This window comes from Homalodisca vitripennis, chromosome 3 (genome assembly GCF_021130785.1).
Source record: "Homalodisca vitripennis isolate AUS2020 chromosome 3, UT_GWSS_2.1, whole genome shotgun sequence".
NCBI classification, from domain to species: Eukaryota; Metazoa; Arthropoda; class Insecta; order Hemiptera; family Cicadellidae; genus Homalodisca; species Homalodisca vitripennis.
The window spans coordinates 191,211,167-191,238,406 of record NC_060209.1 but is presented as its reverse complement, the minus strand read 5'-3'; the positions used below and the strand labels follow the sequence as shown (position 1 = coordinate 191,238,406).

General features: G+C 34.9%; 1 protein-coding gene across 1 annotated transcript in view; it reads left to right on the top strand.

Moving 5' to 3' along the window:
• LOC124357918 (torso-like protein) overlaps positions 1 to 18,861 on the top strand; it is an 82,278-nt gene extending 63,417 nt beyond the window's left edge. Inside the window, exon 5 of the mRNA XM_046810036.1 lies at positions 18,261 to 18,861. Coding sequence (XP_046665992.1) covers positions 18,261 to 18,665 — 405 coding nt within the window. The 3' untranslated portion in view covers positions 18,666 to 18,861. The remainder of the gene's footprint in view (positions 1 to 18,260) is intronic.
• The last annotated feature ends 8,379 nt before the right edge of the window (positions 18,862 to 27,240 follow it).

The following is a 27,240-nucleotide window of genomic DNA, read 5'->3' as shown; positions in this document are numbered from 1 at the left end:
TTTACTTCTGAGATGAGACAGACACACAATCGTACAAAAAGATCTTTTACATTTGTAAGATTACTGAGTGATAAGCTTTAGAGACGCTCGCCCAAATCTCATGGTTGGAACATGCACCACCGCAATAAACCCATTCTTGTCAATGTAGAAATGCAGATTCATGCAAAATTAAAATTTACAGAACACGCTCAGCCAATACCGATGACTTATTAAAACTGGCATCTAAACAGATCAATCAAGTGAAGAATAAAAACGATCCAACATCACTCACATTTATTTCATAAATATATGAAAATTATTACGGACTACTAAAGAAAACCTTAGTTGACATCACAAAAACCATAAAAATCAATTGAATAGATTGAAGGTAAGATAATCCGTGGAACTAATCAGACGAGACCATAACAGGGAAGATATGACACTAATCGTAAAACACAGTTTTTATATATTACACTTTTGTTAAGTAACCTCGCGTCAGGAACACAATACAAGAGCGTAGAATGGCATTGAGACGTCGCGGCGGTGTGCCGAAATGAGATAACATCTGGGAGGCCACGGTAGATGGTCGGCCCGCACAATCCTGCCCCGGGGCGGCGTCCAAGGTCGAGGACCTCAGCACGGCGCCCAATCTGCTCCAACACATCGATGACCCAATCAGCCGACCCGCCAGATGGCCGAGTGTTGTACATCAGAACCACTCTAGTGGTTGTAATCCAACCAGCAGAACATCGTGAAACGGGACAGAAGTAACATTTCTATATAAAAAATATTTTTCTGTATTTCCACTCAACAGATACCCAATATCGGATACTTAACCGCTGTAATATTTCTGGGACGACTTATATTTTGAGAAGTTTAGTCTATTTTGGAGCATTCGAGAACATTTATTAGTAAAAAAAAAACTAAAACCACACTTGTAGCAATGAGACTTTGCAGTAATTTATTACTCAGATACTTATTAGGAACAAACTATAAGTTTAACCCTGATTTTTGAAAAATATCAAATTTTAGTGAATAATAGAAAAAAGATTAAATGGTATTACAAGTACTACACAACATTCAACGTAAGATCATAGGTTACCGGAAAATAAATAAAATATAACAATCAATAGCTTTATATACGTTAATATTAGTTACAAAGTTACTTATTTTACTTTAATAATCGGAACAGGTTATAGTATTCATACTCGAAACAAGAAGTTTATTTATCCGTGAGTCAATGTAAAGTTTATTTTAATTTACTGTAAATTATTTTTCACGAGTAAAGAGTTCGTCTTTAGTTCTATTTTGCCTTATACACAATTTTGAATCAATTTTTCACAAGTTTTTGTTTTATTCCTGCTGCTTGTCCTGAGTGTTTCTATCGCTCATCACTTGATTTAGGTTTACAATCATTATTTTTATTATAGTTTTAACAACTATTGCTTCTACTATTCGTACCTAATTTATAATAAATACAAAGCAGCGTGTCTAATTTACATTTAAATCAAACTAAGTTATTTGTAAAACGTATAAAAAAGGAAGTGAACAGCAGCCTTGAATATGGGAATGCTCACATCGTAAAGGCCAGTAACTGAATGTGGTGTCATAAAACAAGACCAGGCAGGAAATGTATAATGCATTTATCTCAGGCGGAGAGGAGCTGTAGTCGGCCGTGTCAAGAGACTAAGTGAAACTGTGTGAAGTGATTAGTTCGAGATTACAGTCACGTCTTTCCATTGAGTTCGAGATCACACTTACGTTATTTTCATTGAGTTCGAGATTACAGTTACGTCTCTTCCCATTGTTCGAGATTACAGTTACAAGTCTTTCCATTGAGTTCGAGATCACACTTACGTATTTTCATTGAGTTCGAGATTACAGTTACGTCTTTCCCATTATGTTCGAGATTACAGTCACGTCTTTCCATTGAGTTCCAGATCACACTTACGTATTTCCATTGTGTTCGAGATTACAGTCACGTCTTTCCATTGAGTTCGAGATCACACTTACGTATTTCCATTGAGTTCGAGATTACAGTCAAGTCTTTCCATTGAGTTCGAGATCACACTTACGTCTTTCCATTGAGTTCGAGATCACAATTACGTATTTATATTGAGTTCGAGATTACAGTTACGTCTTCCATTGTGTTCGAGATTACAGTCACGTCTTTACATTGAGTTCGAGATCACACTTACGTCTTTCCATTGAGTTCGAGATCACACTTACGTATTTCCATTGAGTTCGAGATCACACTTACGGCTTTCCATTGAAGTTCGAGATTACAGTCACGTCTTTCCATTGAGTTCGAGATCACACTTACGTCTTTCCATTGAGTTCGAGATCACACTTACGTCTTTCCATTGAGTTCGAGATTACAGTTACGTCTTCCATTGTGTTCGAGATTACAGTCACGTCTTTCCATTGAGTTCGAGATCACACTTACGTATTTCCATTGAGTTCGAGATTACAGTTACGTCTTCCCATTATGTTCGAGATTACAGTCACGTCTTTCCATGAGTTCCAGATCACACTTACGTATTTCCATTGAGTTCGAGATCAACATTTACGGTCTTTCCATTAAGTTCGAGATCACGCTTACGTATTTCCATTGTGTTCGAGATTACAGTCACGTCTTTTCATTGAGTTCGAGATCACACTTACGTATTTCCATTGAGTTCGAGATTACAGTCACGTCTTTCCATTGAGTTCGAGATCACGCTTACGTCTTTCCATTGAGTTCGAGATTCACAATTACGTATTTCCATTGAGTTCGAGATTACAGTTACGTCTTCCCATTGTGTTCGAGATTACAGTCACGTCTTTCCATTGAGTTCGAGATCACACTTACGTCTTTCCATTGAGTTCGAGATCCACACTTACGTATTTCCATTGAGTTCGAGATCACACTTACGGCTTTCCATTGAGTTCGAGATTACAGTCACGTCTTTCCATTGAGTTCGAGATCACACTTACGTCTTTCCATTGAGTTCGAGATCACACTTACGTCTTTCCATTGAGAGATTACAGTAACGTCTTTCCATTGAATTCGAGATTACAGTTACGTCTTTCCATTGAGTTCGAGATTACAGTTACGTCTTTCCATTGAGTTCGAGATTACAATTACGTCTTTCCATTGAGTTCGAGATTACAGTTACGTCTTTCCATTGAGTTCGAGATCACCACTTACGTATTTCCATTGAGTTCGAGATCACACTTACGTCTTTCCACTGAGTTCGAGATTACAGTAAACGTCTTTTCCATTGAATTCGAGATTACAGTTACGTCTTTCCATTGAGTTCGAGATTACAGTTACGTCTTTCCATTGAGTTTTCCATTGAGTTTCGAGATTACAGTTACGTCTTTCCATTGAATTCGAGATTACAGTTACTTTCCATTGAGTTCGAGATCACACTTACGTATTTCCATTGAGTTCGAGATCACACTTTACGTCTTTCCATTGAGTTAGAGATTAACAGTTAACGTCTTTCCATTGAATTCGAGATTACAGTTACGTCTTTCCATTGAGTTCGAGATTACAGTTACGTCTTTCCATTGAGTTCGAGATTACAGTTACGTCTTTCCATTGAATTCGAGATTACAGTTACGTCTTTCCATTGAGTTCGAGATCCACACTTACGTCTTTCCATTGAGTTCGAGACCACACTTACGTATTTCCATTAAGTTCGAGATTACAGTTACGTCTTCCCATTGTGTTCGAGATTACAGTCACGTCTTTCCATTGAGTTCGAGATCACACTTACGTCTTTCCATTGAGTTCGAGATCACACTTAGTCTTTCCATTGAGTTCGAGATTACAGTAACGTCTTTCCATTGAATTCGAGATTACAGTTTACGTCTTTCCATTGAGTTCGAGTTTACAGTTACGTCTTTCCATTGAGTTCGAGATTACAGTTACGTCTTTTTCCAGTGAGTTCGAGATTACAGTTACGTCTTTCCATTGAGTTCGAGTTTACAGTTACGTCTTTCCATTGAGTTCGAGATTACAGTTACGTCTTTCCATTGAGTTCGAGATTACAGTTACGTCTTTCCATTGAGTTCGAGATTACAGTTACGTCTTTCAATTGAGTTCGAGATTAAAAACGTATTTAAGTAAAATTCGTACTCTAAAATTTGTTTTTATCGATTTTTGTTGTGTAATGAGTACACATTTTTGTTGTTTACAGATAGTAGTTTCGCCCAATTTTAAACATTGAAAATCAATTTCATAACTAATTAAAAATAAATTTATGAATAACTCGGCCCATTACGTTTGTTATTCTAACAGTATAATTCACATCATAGTTGGTCCGAAGACCATAGTATGAATTTTGATGAAGGTAACATTATACATAGCTAACCTCATTTCTTTAAAAGAAATAAGAGTCATACGTTAAATTCGCAGACCAACCGATCAGTCAACCATCACTCGATATTAGGCCACTTTGGTTGCCAATTATGAAAAATGAACTGACAAGAAAAGCTAAAATTTCACAGATTAGTGATTTATAATAATTGTAATAAACGAATGCGGAGTCTCACACAGTATGGTCTTAAAAAGTTTATCAGAATAAACCAATAAAAAGAATGCCACTCCGGTTTAATGCTGTAACAAATAAACATTTTAAACTTATTATAAAATAATTACAAAAGAATTATCATTTCCTGGAGATTTAACTGTACCTATTTGTATCACTTTCATTCTACTGGCAAAAAATGGAATAAGTGGGAGAAGTCAAAACGGAATGTAATTTTTAATATTTTCGTACCAGTGATATAATATAACACGCAAAGCTAGTTTTACTTTTGGAATGAATCTGAAGAAGATAGCCTTGCTATCGAAAGTCCTCACAAAATAAAAAGTTGGTTCATGTAACTTTTAATGAATTAAGAATAGCCAATACAAGCTTTAACTTCAATAAAGCTAGTTTTGATCAATGCGTATCAGCCGTTACCGGTCAACGCGGGTTTTGACTATATGTTTCTGTCATAACTGATTTTGACTTTTTTGACTAGGCAAAACTAGTTTTGTCTGTCTGGGCATGGTTTAAAATAGTTTTTGAATAGTAAAAACAAATTTTGACTAGAAAAGCTTGGCCAGAATTGAAGTCGAAGAAATTGATATAAAACTCAGTTTTGAGTGGTCAATAACAGTTTAGCCTGTACTATAATGTATTATATAAAAACTTCAAACCCGTATTAAGAGACTTATAGCCCAAGTATCAAAATTCTGTAAACAGGAGTGTATAGTACTAATTGGGGAACAAAAAAATATTTTCAAAATAGAGTGTTCACCCCCATGCCCCCGTACCCAAAGTAGAAATTTTGAAATAGCAACATATACCTTGCGACACCTCAAATTGAAACTCATAAAAATGCTGTATTTTGGTTAAAAAAAAATTAAATTGACCAATCCGTTTGGTATCAGCAGCCAATAATGTAATTTCTTGCACAACAATTATTAGTCTACAAACTACTGTACTACTGCTAATAACAACAAAATTCCTCACTGAATACTGTTGTAAATCCTTTGTAAACTTCAAATCAAATGTTCAAATTGGTAGCCATTGTTTTTCAAGCCAAAAAATAACATATTTTCAAATTCTTGCCTAACGTTTCTAAAAGTTTCTCTGGTTAAGTGTCTGCACTCAGCAGTGATCCTGTTTTTCAAGTCTTGGACACCTGTGGGATGTGATTTAAAAACTACTGATATCAAAAGAACCTACCAAAAAGTCTAAGGGTGTTAAGTCTGGAGTCACACAGGAAGAGTATAATGTTCGAAGAGCTCCAGCTTGTTGAAAATAAAACATATCCGCATCTAAATGTAACTGGCCTACATCATTTAACTGGTTTCAAGTGTTTCCACAATAAGAGGACCAATAGTGTTTTCTAGCAACTCTAAGTATGATTCTTCATTTAAGATTCCTTCAATAAATCCAGGTCTAACAATAGTGTCGCAAAGCACTCCTGCCCAAAAATTAATTTTTTAGGCCATTGGGTTGATCTTTCAACGAATATCTGTGGCTTTCGGTCTGACCAAAATCGGCAATTGTGTTTATTCACAAAACCGTTAACATAATATACATTCATCAGTAAAGCAAATGTTTAGTGTCTCCAGACTTAACACCCTTAGACTTTTCGGTGGGGTCACTTGAAATCAGTAGTTTTTAAAACACATCCTACTGGTGTCCAAGACTTGAAAAACAGGATCACTGCTGAGTACACACTTAACCAGAGACACTTTTAGAAACGTTAGGTTAGAATTTGAAAATATGTTATTTTTTGCTTGAACAATGGCTACCAATTTGAACATTTGATTTAAAGTTTACAAAGGATTTACAAGGTATTCAGTGAGTAATTTTGTCGTTATTAGCAGTAGTGTAGTAGTTTGTAGACTAATAATTGTTGTGCAAGGAAATTACATTATTGGCTGCTGATACCAAACGGATTAGCCGATTTCAATTTGTTTTACCAAAATACAGCATTTTTATGAGCTTCAATTTGAGGAGTCACAAGGTATTAGTTGTCATTGCAAAATTTTGGCTTTGGGTACGGGGGGGGCATGTGGGTGAACACCCCAATAAAAAAAAAAAATTTTTTTGTTCCCCCAATTAGTACTATACACTCCAGTTTACAGAATGTTGATACTTGGGCTATAAGCCTTTTAATACGAGTTTGAAGTTTTCAAATGAACACCCTGTAATGTAAATATAATTATACGTATTTCTAAAGTAGGTCGAAAAGTCAGGCTGATGCATAAAGTTTACATGTTTAAATTTAACGCACGTAAAATCATTCGTTCCAAAAAAAGTGCTCTAGTCTTAACTTAATAAGAAAACTACAAGTAACACAACAATAATATTCTTGATATCGGCGAATGTTTTAATAACTGAATAAACTTGTCTTACGAAACTTCTTAAGAGACATTCAAAAGTCTTCTTTACACAAACATGTTAAATGTAATAAATATTTAAAAATCGACTTACTAATAAATTTAAAATCTGTAACTTGTACAGTAAATGAAAGCAGAATAGTACTGACATAAGACTGTACGGCAAGTTTAAATTTAGCGAAAACTTATTTAAATAACGCATTGAAATATACTTAAAATATAATCCTGTTCAGAAAACAAGACCGAGGTTATCCGTAGATATCCTTCAAACAGTCGACATTGGCTGTCGTGTCAGTTCATTAGTTTCTCTTTAACAACGCCCCGCGAAGTGATTCTAACTGAATATGCAAATTTACGTTTTAAAGAATTATTGGAAATGCAGCCACTCATTATAATACAGAAGCTTTACAATTTGTACATTGAACATTTAAACTCAATTCATAGTAAAGGTTTTATTAAAGTTAATATCAGCGCCACTCTGCAATCAACAATATAGTCCAGTCATTTTAGGTTTTTTAAACCTCAATCTGCGGCAAAATTCCTAGTGAGCTAAATTTTTGTACACACCTTCATTGTAGCGTTTTAATGAAGATGTGAAAAATCGACATTGATATCGTACCGGCTAAAAAAGTTAAAAAGGGCAAAAGGTCACGAAAATAAGTTTTTGCACTCACATAGGGTATGATATATCGTATACATATAAGGCGTCAACTCTATTACTTTTTATCAATGTATTTGTTTTCTTAAAACTTGTAACTTCTACTCGGACGTTTTGTGACAAATATACCTATATTATAGAGGTTTTGGAACTTAGTAAAATCTACTATATATAATACAAATGACCTCCACTGGCAGATGTTCCGTTCTTTAGTGTTCTGAGATCCGTCCCTTTATACCTGCTACTGCATGTCGGACTGTGTTTAGCTCAGTTGAAAAATATTTCTTGAGTGTTAAAAACGTTACGTTTTGTGCAATACTACCAGTTTGCTCTTGAACAGTTTTCATGATGAGTGATGAATGTTTCATATGTAATAAATCGTTATCTAGTGGTGACGTAGTAGAAGTTAGACGTGGTCTACAAACATTAAAAAAATGCTAGTGTCTCTAGAAGTGATGGTAACGTTGAATATTTGAATACTGTGACATTTGTAAATGTTCACAGTAATTGTCATAAAAATTATACGAACAATTTGAGTATTGCGGCCTTCAAACGACGCCAAGAAGAGCCGAGTACATCAACATCTCCGCGCAAAAAAAGAATTAATTCTTTTGATATAAAAAATTATGTTTGTTTTGTGTAGAAAAAGCAAGTGAAGAAATCGAAAGAAAAAAATACAGACGCGCTATAAGAGAAGTGAGTACTCTCACATTTAAAGACACCGTTTTAAAAGCTGCAGAGGCGCGTGGTGATAAATATGGAAGAAATGTAAAGGAGCGTGTAAATTTTGAGTATGACCTTGTCTCTGTCGAAGCTAAGTACCACGATAAGTGTTTCTCCAATTTTTTGTTACTTAGTGGAAAGGGTGATGTAGGCCGTCCATTCGATGAGAATATCAGAATTGCTATGGGCAATGTTTTCCATTACATTGAAAACAATGACGATTGTCAATTCACATTGGCTGAGTTGATATTTCAAAGTTACGTTCCAGATGACAAGACATCATTAAAATATCGATTGCGCGATATGGGAGTAATATTGTAATTACAACGAAAAATAAATCTTTGCCTATAATTTGCTTTCGAGATACTGCAGCTAATACTATGAATAATTCGTGGTACGAAGAAAAAAAAGACAAATCTTTGTGATGAAAGTTTACGAATTGTAGAAACTAATGCATCGATAATCAAAGAAGATATTAGTTCCATTACAATTATTCACGAGTCCTATCCACCACCAAGTGAAATATTAGCTAAAAATTAATAATGAAATAGATAACATTAATGGAGTTGGGAGTTGAAAAATAATATATTAGAGCCAATAACAACTTTATTGCCACCATCACCCGATTATCTATTAAACGCAATCTTTTGTAATTGATATCGACGACGAATGAATATAAAAGAAAATTATATACAAACAATTTCCCCCCCTATTTTTCATTGTGAAAATAAATAATTCTTAAGCATAAAAAACATTGCATTATTGCATGTCATGGATTATGCGTACGAGGGAAACTATGTAAAAAAACGCGCCTTGCAGTCTACCTCAAAGGTGGTGCGGAAACGAGTGCATCATCATAATGTAGTCGCTTTCTCAGTGCTCTAGCCCGAAAACAGTTGACTTTACAGAAAAATGCAAGAGGCACGTTTGTAGATAATCGTATGAGAAATAATTTTTATAATGAACTTTATTGTCCTCCGAGCCATGGGTGATTTTCGTGACCTTTTCACCCTTATAACATGTTTAGCCGGTACGATATCTATGTCGATTTTTCACCTCTTCATTAAAACGCTACAATGAAGGTGTGTACAAAAATTCAGCTCACTAGGAATTTCTCCGCAGATAAAACCTTAAATGACTGGACTAATAGTTAAGATAACGTTTCCGAGAGGTCGGCGCGCTCAGCCTGTTGTTTACGCCTTGAACAGAAGCTGTCACTCATATTGACAGCTAATTCATTACCATTCGATTCAGCTGCCACCTGTCGGCTGTTTCACTAAACTGCTAATGTGTTGCTCCAGCGCTCAGCTTGTGCAACGGTTAATTATGTTGACATCCGTATACCTAAGGTTACAATTTCTTTTGCCTTCACGCCGTCCCGGTGTTTCTACAGTGTTAAAAACGTGTTGTAGATTTGATCACTGAAATGTGTGAACGACTTCTATCTACCTGAAGAGATCCAGTCAAATAGAAACATGGAGTACTAGTGAAAAATAGCAGTCATGCCTCTTTTTATATTTTTATTTACGTAATTGTCACAGACTCCTTACAAGCATAATACTTTGGCAAAGACACGCCAATTATTACACCACTACACAACAAAGTGTACAATTATTACACCACTACACAACAAAGTGTACAATTATTACACCACTACACAACAAAGTGTACAATTATTTTTGTCTTCTAGCAAGTTGGATGCCTCAAAGTCCTGAGAGAGAAGCCAAGTACTCAGCTACGCTGTAGAAACAGTGAGAAAGTAGATAGTCTTTTGAAAGTATTTTGAATCTTGGAAGCGATTTTGCTTTCTTTATTTAAAGTGGCATATAATTGTAAATTTATAAACATATATAAAGCGGTGACCTTTCCAGAAGCTTGTCTTGTGAATAGGTTACTGGAGAAATTGAGAGTTACTTGTGAAATGAGAGTGGTGATGATTGTTATTAAAACATTTTTCTTGGTTCGCTTTGACGTAAAGAATAATAATAATATTCTTTATTGCGTGAAACAATTACAATATTGCATGGCATGCGTCGACGTAACTATATAAAGTACATAAGAAGACTCTGAAGAATGAAAAGAGAAGGTATCATCAGTCTTACCATTTTCTTTTGGATAAAAAACACTTTGTCAGAGGCAGGGGAATTTCCCCAGAAGATCGTTCCATACGATAGATGAGAACGAGCATAGGCAAAGTAAACCTGTTTGAGAGTGTGTTTGTCAACAACACGTGAAAGAGTGAGAGGGCAAAGAACGATTTACTAAGTTCTGTCAATAACTCATTCTCTCTTTACCGATATTCCATTCCGAGCAGAGACAGTGACTTACGGAATGGAAGGTATTGTTCCAAACCTGTTGTACTGTTATTATTTGGAAAGTACAACCAGCTGGCGCACCACGTACTCTCGCAACACAACAAGCACACTTCGATTACTGTCTATGTTCAGGTAACAAGTCAGTGCAATGCACTAAACGTGTAAAATCGCAATTGTCACAAGGAATTTGTTTGCAGTTATGATTTCAGTGATCAATCCTAAGGCTTGGGAAAAGTCTGGAGTAATGTGAAAGCACAAGACAATGTAACCTTACATAACATATCCACCACAATACAACACAGCAACCTGTACCAAACTATCAGGTCGGCTTAAACGACGTAACATCATATTAATATTGTTACTCACGCTACACGATAAATCTGAAGAAATAAAAGAGTGAAAGGATAATAGTGAGTGTAATCGAGGTCACCCAAACATATGGCACAACCTTTTACACACTCTACTAATAAAACGGTAAAAGAAACCGTAAACACTACTTTTTATGCCAACATATGCTCTGCCTGTCGTCACATAAACCCTGTCCGTTGGTAGGCTTAGACCTAGACGACTCTCCGTAATTTGAACTACTTTGATACATTACGTACTCGTATAGTATGCAATACAATACCTGGGCGTGCATTACTTTATTATTATTTTAGTACAGTAAAGATAAAACTAATACGTATCAAAGATTCAAAAAGATCTATGTACATTTTATAACACGAATTATTGCCCTATCACGTTTAAATAAACCAAACAAAATATTAATACCTGCTTATTGAAACATATGTATTCAAAACATTAATGTCTTCATAAACTAGTTGTTATGGTACAAATTATAATTTCAATACTTGTCTTTTACCTTCGTTTAAAAGTTTCAGTCTGTGAGAAAATATTGCACCCAGTGCTAAAACCTATTCCAATTAAACCTTTGTGATATCCAATGACAAACTGGGGTACACCACTAAAAGTATACTTTAGACAACAAGAAAAAAATATACTTAGTAAATTCAAACAATAACACAAAATTCTCAACAATTCATATTTAATTCATACTTACTATAAGAATAACGTTGGATGAAACTCAAAAGAAAAGACTTAATAATGGTAGCACTATCTGTGGTTAAAAGAATAGAACTAGCTTTACCGAACAACATTTATGCCACATAAACCCCAAATATTGATAGTAAAGTCTATCCTCAGAAAATTCAAAGCTATTACTTAGCATTTAAAGTGGATTTGGACATTTAATAACATTGTAAGTGATACATAAATAAGTAACAACTCAATCAACAAGGTTATGTCTGCATCTTGACGTAATAGGCGTTAGACGTAACTACGAGCTCCCCGAACATAGTTCATGGACAAGCAGTGATAGTTGTTCACCAACTGGAGGTTCGCGGGATCGATACTCAGTACGGGCGTTATCTTTTTGTCGTGGACAGAACTCTTTGTAAAAGAAATATTATTTTAAATCACTATTTAAATCTGTATTTGTTGTAAGATTCTTATAAATGTAATTTTATAGTTTCTCTATATTGCTGTATTTGTCGAAATGGTATCCTATTCGTTCCTTATTTCTTGTATTTATTTATATTTATCGTTTTTTAAGTCGTTGGAAGAAAAAACAAAAGGCTGAAAAACAAAGAAGATTATCGTTGTTACAATGAGCTACATACATCTACTTTGGGTAAAATAAATTGAATTTTTGCAGGTTTTAAGGAAGATGACATAGCCTCCTATACACTCCCACTTATAAATAAGCTAAGAAACTAAGGAAAGAATGACAAATATTACATATACAAATTTCAATTATTAAATACGTGATTATTTGAAAATTACATTAGCGTTTACTAAATTGCATTTTGGACATAATATGTTGTTCTCGTTATAATATCTCTTGTTTAAAAACTATAGCAGCACATACTTACTTAATATATAACTAAGTGTCTCTTTCGAAACCTCCGACATAAAAACGGTTTTTTTTTAAGAAGACAGGACGAGTTCATAGCAATTATGAGGAGATTATCTAATTCAAATAATTTATCGTTAAAGAAGGAAAATAGCCATCGATATGAAGATTACACACATTTTAACAACGAAAACATGATTTCATACACTTTTAAAGGAATCTTAACAACAACAGCCTAAATAAATACTAAATAAATGGATCTAAGAATGTTCGTGAAAGTAGTTCGTCGATAGCAAAAGTAACTCTAGTTAAACATATTAATTCGTAGCTTAATTTTAATTGATGGTCGTTTATTGCATTACTCAATTACACATTTTTCTATAACAAATAGTTAAAAACCATTATACGCGGCTAACAAATTTATCTGGTAAGATTTTAGCTTCTATATCAGGAGTTATATTTGTGCTGATAATTGCAAGACCTTTGAGGCATGTATGAACTGTAGGAGACGTAGGGTCTATATAGTTTACGTGTTCCACTTAACCTCAAACGTAATCGCGATCGCTACAGAAGCCTTGGGCAGACTAATAATTAAGTGGCACCCGGTACCCTTGATCTTTGTAGCTGTCTGAAAACAGAGTAATCGCTGTTGGGCGCTGGAATGTCTTTGTTGGACCAAAACAAACCCCGGTGTAAAGACACACGGGCGATGGTGGCGCCACGCCCTCACTCGGCAAACAGCTGATCGTGACGTAGTAGAGTCGGTCTGGAGGCAGACCGGTGGCACGCCAACTCAGTGTTGCCAACTGTAACAGATCATGTAACGTAATAGTTCCAGTTTCACTGACAAGTTCAAGGTATTTCTCTTGGTCAACTTCCTCTCTGTCTGCGTGATGTGTGACCTACTTCGCTTCTATATTTGTTTCATTCTCGTGTTGTCGTTCCTGTTGTGATTATTTCGCTCGTTCTTGCTTTGACTCGCCCTCACGCTGACCTGGTACAACAGCGCAGATGTGTTTATCACTGCCTTATTCAACTAACTCTCTTCATATCCAACCTCAATGGACATTTTCAGTTCGCCATAGAAATAATGATACACTTATTTTATATCGTTGCGTTATTGGAATTGTCTCATTTTAAAGATATAATTAATACGCATCCAATTTTTTTGTTATGTATATTATTTTTGCATATTTTAACAATGCAGTACCACAAAGTTTTAGAATTTTTCTGAGATAAATCATAAAATTATCGAAAATACCTCTGAAACCAGGATACTACGATCTCCCACAATTCTCCGACTACACATAAGGTCGTTAAAGTGCATTAGAGTTAAACATTGTTCTTATAGGGAAAGACTCAAGGCCATTTTACCATAGCCAACTCTTAACCTATGTGAAATTGCATTCATACTGCTTGCCTGTATCCATGATGTATTGTCTGTCCAAGTATATTCTATGTTACAATTGTGTCAGCTACAATGAAAATTGCCATTGACCGTTATGAACTTTAAATATTTAATTATATTACCCCATGTAAGGATTATGCTCAAAAACTGAACTGTATAATATAGTGATGAAGGGGTAATATTGGACATTATTAAAGCAATTTTTATTGGAAAGATTTTAATTGAAGAAAGATGCAATCAACCTCCTCGTGGTTTTGAATGGACTCTGCCCACTTCGGAGTTGGGAAATTGAAAATGTCTTCTTCATTAGGATTGTGTGTCATAGATTCTACTTGTCAAAGGAACTATTTCTTTAACGTTGTAGTACTGGTGAGGAGATACACTTAGAGCCTTTCTCCTGTAATCGTTTAAAGAATAACTTGGCCTAAACTTCTCTTGCCACCGGACACAGAACACTGCAGTTTATAGCACCACCTGTTGTGTGTGCAATATCTCCAGCTGTTATTACTCTGCTAACTTGTTTTATAATCAGTGTTTCTTATGTCCATGAAAATAGAAAAATGAGCCCTAAGTATTTCAAGACCCACTTAGTTTACTCAAGAAGAAACGTTCAATTTATTATTAGGACTCCCAAAGTGAGGAACTATTAGCGCCATACGTGTCGCAACTAATTAAATGGATCAACTTTGGGGAGTATTTAAATCAGTTTTGTATTTCCTTACTGTCAATAATATAATAGGTTCCTAGGAAGTCAGTCATGCTCTTTTGGAGTGGTCAAGTATTGAAGAATACTTCAATTTTTTACTATAAGTAGGAAGCTAATTAATAAATAAGCTGTGATTAAATTTAATACAGTACAGTTAATGATGTTCATTATTATTATTACAGATAATCAATGCAATACGTATTACAGGGTGTGTCTTTATATTTTGTCAATGCTTACTAGTTAAGTTATATAACGTGAGAATTAAATGATAAAGACTGAACAATAACAGATTAGTACTTGATACAATTTACTTTGACAGGAAACACACAACACCGGTCAGTTATGTAATCATTAAATATCGAAGTATGATGTAATAGTAAGTAATATAACTATTATCACCGACTTATGCGTAGTTTTAATGATACGTATTATCACACAGTACAGCTCGAGGGCGTGCCTGTTAACATTACACAGTTTACTGTGTGGCTCGGTTCCTTCCTAAGGCCAAGGTTAAGCAGTTACATTATTGACTTTCTATTACAAATTTCCCACTTATCCATGCCCACGTCTTTTGATTTAATGAAAATAAAAGCATTATCTGACTCATCAATAACAGAAATTACTGATGGAATATTATTTAAAATAATATATTTTAATAAAACATTTATCTCCTTGCAAATTTATATTTAGTGAAATGGGTTTGCAACTCCTTTAAGAACCATATTTTATTTTTCAACTTTACGATGTCCTAGAAAGATTAAATATGACACGTGTCTTGTGTTCTCGACATACAAATAAAGAATTTTTCATGAACATAAGCCACCCATAGAGGTTTAAATGGGGTTGCAACCCATAAAAGAACTTATCTTTGATTTGCAACCCGATATGCTATAAAGATGACACATAAGTGCCTCATAACTTAAAAATAAAAACGAGAGCATTTTCAACCTCTAAAAGAACACAATTTTTTCAACTTTCCGATCGCCGAAAAAAATGAAATTAGAAATACACGTGCCTCTTACAGGCTCTACGAAAAAAGAACGCCGTAATTTTGAAAGGTCGTTACACAATGGTGCAGCAGATTCATTACTTATAAATTCATCAAGTTTATTCAACAATATTTTGTGTACAACTGGACGAATTTCAAAATGTAATAATATTCCTTGGATAAGATTCCGTTTAAATTTACAAAATGGTATTCATTCATAAATGTATACACTTGGAAAAGTTAATAACGATAGAGTTATAAAAGAATTTCGACAAAGCTCATTGAGTTGAGGATTTGAAATTATTTTTATTGAGTTTTTAAGTAGAAAAAATGCTACTGAAATCTCTTTTTGACTACCACACAATATAAACCTGTGAGATGAAACTCATAATCCAGAGGGTACACACTCCTTAGCACCCTCATCCTGTGCCTGAAACCTTGATGTGGAATCAAGTCTGCTAACGCCCAGTATAGGCGCACATTGTACATACTTACTGGTCGCATTGTACCCACATGTGTAGGTGTTGATCACATACCGGTTTAAGTACGAGGAATTTCTTCTTGCCACCTTCGTGCCGGTATACTAGCTCCCCCAGGTAATGTCAAGCTTCACGCTGCAACACTCCACGGCGCGGCGCCATGTTGTTTTTAGATGATAATCTGATCTACTCAAATGACAGCTCTGATCAACCGTTTGAGAAGGACGGTCTCATCTTTCGAGGTCAAGCTGGATGTCCTGGCCTTACACTTACATTTGTAGCACTCCTCTGAGTTTTCTCAACAGATTATATAGTAATAAACAATTTCCGTACAGATTCTTTAGTATTAAACATTTTCTGTGCGGATTCTATAGTACTAAACATTGTCTGTACGGATTCTATAGTAATGAAAATGTTCTGGACAGATTGTAAAGTAATAAAAATTTTATGTACAGATTATATAGAATGCTACTAAACATTTTCTGTACAGATTATATAGTACTAACAATTTTCTGTACAGATTCTATAGTAACACACACAACAAACCACGAAACAAGTTCAGTTTCATATACAGGTTGAGCTAAAGATATAGATGTTCAAAGTACAGGTAGATTTGAATTGGTTATTGCCCCTTTTTGAAATATATTAACAGTTAATTAGGTATTCGTACCCCCGTCAAATCAAAAAATAAACGTGAGATGTTGTCAAAAGTTACATGTTTCAGAAATCATTCCATTATCTGACTCAGGATAAAATGTAACTCTCAGAATGGCTTCGTTATTGTTGTTAAAGTCATATAACACATATTACACAACAAAATACAAACAAACTTTCATTTCGTAAAAATTATTAACAACTTTGTAGGCTTACGTATAAACAGCGCACCGCGCAACGAGAACGATTAGACGACGTTGTTGTGTAATATGTGTTATATGACTTTAACAACAACAACGAAGCCATTCTGCGGGGTCACATTTTACCCTGTGTCTGGAATGATTCCGGAACTTGTAACTTTTGTCAACACCTCGCGGTTATTTTAGGATTTGACGGAAGTACGAGTACCTAATTAATTGTAAAGATAGGTCAAGATGTACCTACCTCCTTTAAAGGTCTCTTACTCACTGTTCATTTAGGAGAAAAAGTTTTAATTTAATTCGTTTATTGTATACAGGTGGTCCGAATTGTCAAATTTTAATATTCTAGCAAAACCAATTTTTTATCTAAGGTTACCAAAGAGGAACTTTTTTAAATGTGTAATAGTTGTCACCTTTAATACACAACAATGGTTTAATTGTTTAAATGGTTTGAATATAGGATATTTTAAACCCTTAAAACCTAAAAATTCAAATAGCAAATTATGACTCATTAAATCTACGATAGCTCTCTTAAAACTAAAATGTTTGTATTTAAATTTTGGTTTTATCTTATATGGCTGAGAAACGACGCCAAAAATACTAATTTTTATGAAATCTTGTGGCATTACTAAGTCTTGAACGCCTGTATTTGCCGTAGGTTCTTAGTAAATTATTTTTTACATTTTAAAAAACTTTTTCTTCGTCAGATGCTGTTCTTAGCCGCATCATAATTAAAATCATTAGATAATTCTAATGTGGAAATCTTCTATTATAAATGTTATACTGAAAAATTAAGAGGTTTAAATTTAGCACATTTCTAGGATTTGTCAGCGGCCGGCCGCAACATAAGACAGCACCAGTCCTGAAAACCATCCAACTCTAGTGGTTAAACAATTTTCACTTAATCTTACTTTAATATCAAGTGAAAAACCTTAAAATAATCAGTCAGGACAGAAGCTCTTATCTAGTGAGTTTAATCCCCCGTATACCCGTGCTGAGCCAACCGTTCCAAGCACTCAAAACTGATGTACCTGTAAATCCGTGTGTGGACCAAGGGTTGCAGGATCTTTCTTGGTCTTATCGATTAGGTTGATGACGTCGTGATTTGTAATCGGATGAGTGTCTAACACACATGTGAAGACCGCTGATCCGATCATCCGATCATAAATCACTAAATCATCATCGACTTTATCGATAAGACCAAGGAAGTTTCTGAAACCTCTTCATGTACATAAGGAATTTAAGATACAACAGTTTGTGGCCACACGGAGTTGGATCTTGCGGATGATGACCTGTGTACAGATGTAAAGTTTCACATATTAACCGACAATCGCTTGTTGTCACAGGTGTTCGTGTACAGCCCCGCCATCTACAGTCGTATCAAGGAGGTGATGAAGGTGCGAGGAGTGTCAGCACTGTCCTCGGAGGAGATTGACAGCTACTTCTCGCCGTGGTACGCGGAACACACGGGCCGTATCCTGGCCGCCAGTGGAAACACGACCCTGGAGAACTGGGCCGAAGAGAACCTCAGGACGCAGTTCTACTTCTTCGTGTACTCCAGCCTGATCAAGCTGCACCACCAGGACAGCTCGGAGCTACTGCGCGACCTCAACCGCCTCATGGGGAACGAGGCGCTGCTCCAGCTCGACCTCAGGACCCTGGCGCCGGTCTTCAAGGATCCCGCCAGGAGACAGTGGTTCGAGGAGGTGATAGACAATAACCTCAAACTGTGGGAGGTCAACATGACGTAGCCCGGTGCTCTGTAGCTTTACAGACTGCTAGTTAGGTCTATAACTATTTATTCACGTAGTTAGTAAGGAAGTGTATGACAATCTGAGACAATATTTGTGTTTTATCTAGTTGAACTTGTATTATATTACTGTGTAAATACTTATATTGGCTAATGTTTAGCTAATTTATTAAATATTACAAAGCAATAAGGTGAAATTGTGGTCTTTAACCAAAGAAAATCAAACTATATTCATGTCCCCTAGTATAAGTCATCAACATTACTTATTTGATATTAGTCAGATTTTTCAAATGTTTAAAGTATTACATTGTTACTTTCACGTAACATTTACACACAGTCGTACATCTAAACTATACAAAGCTCATGAAACACCTAAAAAAGTCTTTATACACAATAAAATATAAACACAGTAACTTAAAAATTTAAAAAAACCGTGAATTAAAAAAAAACACACACACCGAAGTGATACAGTGTGGAAGTGGTTAAGTTGTATACTGACTTTACATGTGCTGCTTTTAACTCTGATCATACAAACACATGATACTACATTAAAACTCTGTTAGTTTTATACAAATGACAACACTAACGATTGGTCTTGGGTTGTTTCGATATCTGGGAACACTACTGATACGGATTACTTAATACCAGATTAATTTCGGGTATTTAGCTAGATCGCAATAGGCACATTTTTAGAATTATAAACAGAAAACTACTAAAAAAGTACATAATAACCTATCATGGATCAACTTTATTTAATAATTAGATCCTACTTGTGCAATTTACTATTGTTAAAATTCAACATACTTAAATATCCAAAATAAATCACATTTCAATTTCTGATTGTATTGAAAACGCAATTTTAAATCTTAAATGTTTGTTGTAAGCATGTTTTTTTATTTTCATCCCCAAAGATACACACAATCGATTGAATGTAAATGTAAATTAAACTCAATTAGAGGTGAGTAGTAATAAATTTATAAAGAATTACTTTAACTTATAATTTAGCCAATTGGCTACAACATGCATCCCCACATAAAAAGTTATATTTGCCAAAGTACTACGAATGCATGGTGTAGCCAAATGGCACAACTTTTTTAAAGTGAATTATTATTGTTATTTTTTGTCAGATTTGTTTTACTATTTTTACTGTGTTATAGGGTTAAAACACTATCACATATATTTTTTCAATGAGAAAAGACATTCATGCATTGTAGGGTTAAACAGTATAATAACCAAATAAAACTTGTCACATAAAACACCTAATTTAATCTAATAATGTAATACTTACTATTAAAGGTATATACATTTAACATACCTTTAATATATAAATAGTTTAAAAAATCTTACACAACCACAAAACAGAATCGGACAATGTGTTACATAAAGTACAAAATGAGAAAACTATTGTAACAAATTTGATTTTCACTCATGAAACATAACCGTCTGTGACGTGTCTTTTCTCAACACAACCATTTACTGTTAAGAATGACACGTATCGCATACCCTAGATGAGCCCAATCAAGCGGGGATTCGATCCAGGGGTCTAAATTTTACCCTTTTGGATTATGTATGTCAGTTGGGTTCAGATATATTACTATCACCTAAGGTGGTGGTAAAGTTTAAGCATTTAGTAAATCATCATTACGCAACTGACCTTGAAAAAATTAAGAATTTGAAATAAGTAGGTGTCGATAAGTAAGATATTTACTATCATCAATTAAAGAAAACACAAAAGCGTAACTACCTAGATCTCTATCTAAATCAAACCTATCTCAAATCGCAACACACTGTATGTTATGTAAAATAGTATGAACAAAAGTAATATCAACACTAAGAACAATATATAATGTTTGGTCAGTATCGTATAAACAAAGATTAAGTAAGAAAAGTGTAAGAGAAGTAATAATAGACCCAGAGCAATAATCTAAACGTTAGGTCCGTATTGCACGAACATAGGTTAAGTAAGATAGTAAGTAAAGTAAAGAACCAATAATACCAATAACCAATTTAAAGGTTAGGTCCGTATTGCACGAACATAGATTAAGTAAGATAGTAAGTAAAGTAAAGAACCAATAATACCAATAACCAATTTAAAGGTTAGGTCCGTATTGCACGAACATAGATTAAGTAAGATAGTAAGTAAAGTAAAGAACCAATAATACCAATAACCAATTTAAAGGTTAGGTCCGTATTGCACGAACATAGATTAAGTAAGATAGTAAGTAAAGTAAAGAACCAATAATACCAATAACCAATTTAAAGGTTAGGTCCGTATTGCACGAACATAGATTAAGTAAGATAGTAAGTAAAGTAAAGAACCACTAATACCAAATTTAAAGCCACTAATCCGTAAATAGATTAAGTTAGATTAAGCCGTATGGCACGGTCACGAACATAGATTAAGTAAGATAGTAAGTAAAGTAAAGTAACACGAACATAGATTAAGTAAGATAGTAAGTAAAGTAAAGAACCACTAATACCAAATTTAAAGGTTAGGTCCGTATGGCACGAACATAGATTAAGTAAGATAGTAAGTCCACTAATACCAAATTTAAAGGTTAGGTCCGTATTGCACGAACATAGATTAAGTAAGATTAGTAAGTAAAGTAAAGAACCACTAATAACCAATTTTAAAGGTTAGGTCCGTATTGCACGAACATAGATTAAGTAAGATAGTAAGTAAAGTAAAGAACCACTAATACCAAATTTAAAGGTTAGGTCCGTATGGCACGAACATAGATTAAGTAAGATAGTAAGTAAAGTAAAGAACCACTAATACCAATTTTAAAGGTTAGGTCCGTATTGCACGAACATAGATTAAGTAAGATAGTAAGTAAAGTAAAGAACCACTAATACCAATTTTAAAGGTTAGGTCCGTATTGCACGAACATAGATTAAGTAAGATAGTAAGTAAAGTAAAGAACCACTAATACCAATTTTAAAGGTTAGGTCCGTATTGCACGAACATAGATTAAGTAAGATAGTAAGTAAAGTAAAGAACCACTAATACCAAATTTAAAGGTTAGGTCCGTATTGTACGAACATAGATTAAGTAAGATAGTAAGTAAAGTAAAGAACCACTAATACCAATTTTAAAGGTTAGGTCCGTATTGCACGAACATAGATTAAGTAAGATAGTAAGTAAAGTAAAGAACCACTAATACCAAATTTTAAAGGTTAGGTCCGTATTGCACGAACATAGATTAAGTAAGATAGTAAGTAAAGTAAAGAACCACTAATACCAAATTTAAAGGTTAGGTCCGTATGGCACGAACATAGATTAAGTAAGATAGTAAGTAAAGTAAAGAACCACTAATACCAATTTTAAAGGTTAGGTCCGTATTGCACGAACATAGATTAAGTAAGATAGTAAGTAAAGTAAAGAACCACTAATACCAAATTTAAAGGTTAGGTCCGTATGGCACGAACATAGATTAAGTAAGATAGTAAGTAAAGTAAAGAACCACTAATACCAATTTTAAAGGTTAGGTCCGTATTGCACGAACATAGATTAAGTAAGATAGTAAGTAAAGTAAAGAACCACTAATACCAAATTTAAAGGTTAGGTCCGTATTGTACGAACATAGATTAAGTAAGATAGTAAGTAAAGTAAAGAACCACTAATACCAAATTTAAAGGTTAGGTCCGTATGGCACGAACATAGATTAAGTAAGATAGTAAGTAAAGTAAAGAACCACTAATACCAAATTTAAAGGTTAGGTCCGTATTGCACGAACATAGATTAAGTAAGATAGTAAGTAAAGTAAAGAACCACTAATACCAAATTTAAAGGTTAGGTCCGTATGGCACGAACATAGATTAAGTAAGATAGTAAGTAAAGTAAAGAACCACTAATACCAAATTTAAAGGTTAGGTCCGTATTGTACGAACATAGATTAAGTAAGATAGTAAGTAAAGTAAAGAACCACTAATACCAAATTTAAAGGTTAGGTCCGTATTGCACGAACATAGGTTAAGTAAGATATTAAGTAAAGTAAAAGAATACCAAGAATAATACTTATAAGTAAATTTCGTGTGGCACAACATATAAAAACGATACAGAATATGAACGAACGGTTAATTATGATAAGTATAGTGATTGAAGTACTATATTACCAATAGCAAGAAGTAATCGATACGTCCGTATCTCACGAACAAGTCGGCAGGAGTGAGGTTAAGATCTCGGCGCACAGTGGGTCTTATCGTGGTGATCGGATTGTGTAGACTGACCTCTCGCTCCTCTGCTGGCCGGTCCGTCTGACGAGTTTGCGTTGGAGCGCATGCGCGAGTTATCGTTCATGCCGCAACCCGTCAAGCAGCGAACATGTCGTGGCACGATAGCTGAGGCGAACTTGTTTTATCTGGATCCCGTTAATCATTGTTGACGGGAAAACTAATCCCACAATAACACTTGAATGGACGATCCAAGATAATAAAAAAAATACACTGTACATCTTAGTACCTCACACGTCTATGGTAAATAAATAAATTCTTCTGTGAATTAAACTTAGCTACGGACAAACGCACATCAGAATTCCACACTGGAGAATAAGTTGCAAAGTAAGTATTTCATACTAATGACCATTACTTACCTCCATGATATGATGATGGGGAACATGTTACGATTCAAGTTGAGTTTTGTGATATATCCCTGTAGAAACAACGCGTAGAAGTATATTATCCTGGAGCAACACGTCAAGGGAAAAAGCTGATGTTATTTATGGAAGTTTCCACCACTGACATTATTGTCAGGTCAAATTTCTCGGTTGATGCTAAAATTCTGACGATGCTACTCGATGGATCCATGTGAGATCTAATTTGGAACTAGCCACAATGTCGGAAAGTACGGAAATATCTTAATTAATATGTTGCATCAATTGGCGGCCGAAAATACATTCTCTAGTGTCCCAGGAGATTCTCAAATTGGATGTCTTCGGAAAATGTCATGGAACAATGTGACAGGACAGGTTTCAGAGATGAAGTGTTCTCCCTATAGATAGTTCGGGTTTAGAGATGTCAGAAGAAATTTCACTGATCATGATGAATCATGCACACTGATTAGCTAACCTAATGAAAGGCTATAAGAAACTGGTTCTGAGGCGCAGAGACATGCACGGTAAGAAGGTTACCGCTGAATACGAATTACCCCAGCAATGCTTGAGTGGATTCCATTAATCAATTTGACATGGTGTGGAACTGCACTGATAAATAAGGGATATGCTGAAGATAACTGTACTCACTTTTGTCTCGAAACAAAATCAAAATCTCCGGTATATTTAGTTTGAGTTGTTCTGCAAAACAGTGTATGTACTGAGAAACGCTTGTAAATAAAGGCATTTTGATTTGATTTGATTTTGACTCAGAAACGTTAAACAAAGCGTTTTAAAAATTGTACAATACATGATTTTCTTAAAACGAAATCCCATGCAAAAGTCTGAATTTCTGAATCAAAACTGAACACTCATTAACTTTGTTTCAGATTGACATGAAACTTGCTAAGTGTCATGTAACAGTATTGCGACATAATTCCAACAGTAATTCACTTTAACAATTAAATATCTGTAAATTTTACTGACATAATACCGTGAAATAAGGGGCATTTGAACGTCAAGAAAAAAAGACAATCGATTTTAGCATTGCATCATTGAACCAAGTAATCATGTTTTCCGTATCGTTCAGTATCCAGTGTTTCCTTTAGGGTACAGCTCGTCATAAGTTGGAAGAAAATCTTTAATTGTAGCCTATATAAGTGAAAGGATTTTTCACAAATCAGTAATCGACCTAGGATATTTCAGAGTGGGCACTATAACTGCAGGTTTCTGCTGTCACAGAAGGTGAGTACTCCTAGCGGAAATGTCGATAAACACTAGCCAAGGATGTGTGCTCGAGTGACTGCTACACAGAAGTGTGCTCTAGTGACCGCTACACAGATGTGTGCTCAATTGATTGCTACACAGATGTGTGCTCGAGTGACTACTACACAGATGTGCTCGAGTGACTACTATTACATAGATGTATGCTCTAGTGACTACGACACAGATGTGTGCTCTAGTGACTACTACACAGATGTGTGCTCGAGTGACTACTAGATATAGTGACTACACACAGATGTGTGCTCTAGTGACTACTACACAGATGTGTGCTCGAGTGACTACTACAAAGACGTGTATCTAGTGACTCTAGTGACTACGACACAGATGTGTGCTCTAGTGACTACTACACAGATGTGTGCTCGAGTGACTACTACACAGATGTGTGATATAGTGACTACTACACAGATGTGTGCTCTAGTGACTACTACACGTTGTGCCATTGCACGGACAGTGACTGCCACACCGACGTGTGTTGGAGGTCGACACAGATTGACGCCTGCATCAATATTATTATGTCCAAATGCAGACTTATAACAAGAGGTAACATTATTACTATAGAAGAATCCAACATTGGGCGATAGTATATGAACGGCCGCTGTCAAAAACAAGTAGTGCATTCCTGAATGTAATTTCCTTCCTGATAGCTGACATCACAATATAAAATATTTAAATGTGTTCCATCCTGTGTTCCACCCAGACATATCATAAACTAACTTTGAATTCATCGGTAATTTTAGTTGTTGATGTTAACTTGTGTTGTGTTTTACGTAGTCTGTCTATACCTATGTAGAAAAACATGCTACTTTAAATCCTATTACAAATTTTGTGTTGTCAACACTGTACACAACATTAACGATAACGTTTTGTTGTCTAATTTGCATGTTCAAAGACAGATATATACAATATTTATTTTCAATATACCTAATTAACCTAGATTTGTTTTGTTTACATACCTGAATTATCAGTGACGTAACATTTACCAAGTTTTAGAGCATTTGAAAATCACGCACCACAAGTTAACATCAACAACTACAATTACCGATGAATTCAAAGTTAGTTTGTGTTTTGGCTAGGTGGAACACGTTTAAATATTTTATATTGTGATATCAGCTATCAGGAAGGAAATTACATTCAGAAATGCACTACTTGTTTTTGACAGCGGCCGTTCATATACTATCGCCCAATGTTGGATTCTTCTATGGTAATAATGTTACCTCTTGTTATAAATCTGCATTTGGAGATAATCAATAATATCGATGCAGGCGTCAATCTGTATTGACCTCCAACACACGTCCGTGTTGCAGTCACTGTCCGTGCAATGGCATAACGTGTAGTAGTCACTAGAGCACACATCTGTGTAGTAGTCACTAGAGCACACATCTGTGTAGTAGTAGAGCACACATCACTAGATCACACGTCTTTGTAGTAGTCACTCGAGCACACATCTGTGTAGTAGTCACTAGAGCACACATCTATGTAATAGTAGTCACTCGAGCACACAGCTGTGTAGTAGTCACTCGAGCACACATCTGTGTAGCAGTCAATCGAGCACACATCTGTGTAGCAGTCACTGGAGCACACATCCTTGGCTAGTGTTTATCGACATTTCCGCTAGGAGTACTCACCTTCTGTGATGGCAGAAACCTGCAGTTATAGTGCACACTCTGAAATATCCTAGGTCGATTCCTGATCTGTGAAAAATCCTTTCACTTATATAGGCTACAATTAAAGATTTTCTTCCAACTTATGACGAGCTGTACCCTAAAGGAAACACTGGATACTGAACGATACGGAAAACATGATTACTTGGTTCAATGATGCAATGCTAAAATCGATTGTCTTTTTTTCTTGACGTTCAAATGCCCCTTATTTCACGGTATTATGTCAGTAAAATTTACAGATATTTAATTGTTAAAGTGAATTACTGTTGGAATTATGTCGCAATACTGTTACATGACATTCAGCAAGTTTCATGTCAATCTGAAACAAAGCTAATGAGTGTTCAGTTTTGATTCAGAAATTCCGATTAGTGTATGGGATTTCGTTTTAAGAAAATCATATATTGTACAATATTTAAAATGTTTTGTTTAACGTTCCTGAGTCAACTAAATATACTGGAGATTTTTATGTTGTTTTGAGAAAAAAGTGAATAAATTTATCTTCAGCATTTTCCTCATTTATCATTGCAGTTCATCACTTGAAGTCGAATTCATTAATGAAATCTGCCGAACCATAAAATTAAAATTTCACCTGTAGTTCAAAAAGATAAATAAATAATAATTCAACAGAACATTCTTCAAAAAAATACTTTATAATCTTCTTTACAAATCTTGATCCAACTACTGTAATTATTATTTCAACAAAGCTCCATGTAGTCTCGACCATCATTCTCTTCATGAATTCCACCAAATATCTTAATTCACCTACCTCATTCCACCTGTAGGCCTGAAAAGTTACAGGTACCGTTTTACTAGGTTTGCCAACTTTGAAAAGTATTGTTTGGTGGTTTGTATGTAATAGACAATTGGATATATACGTCAATTACTTCATCAGACGTCACTTTGAATCTGTGCATCTTGTAGCCTTATCAAAATTTCATTAAGGGCCAAGTTGATACAAAAAATATAAATATGATAAGTAAAGTTGTTACAAAGCCTAATAAAAATATAGTAAACAAATTTTTACAAGTGCCTTTTACTCTAT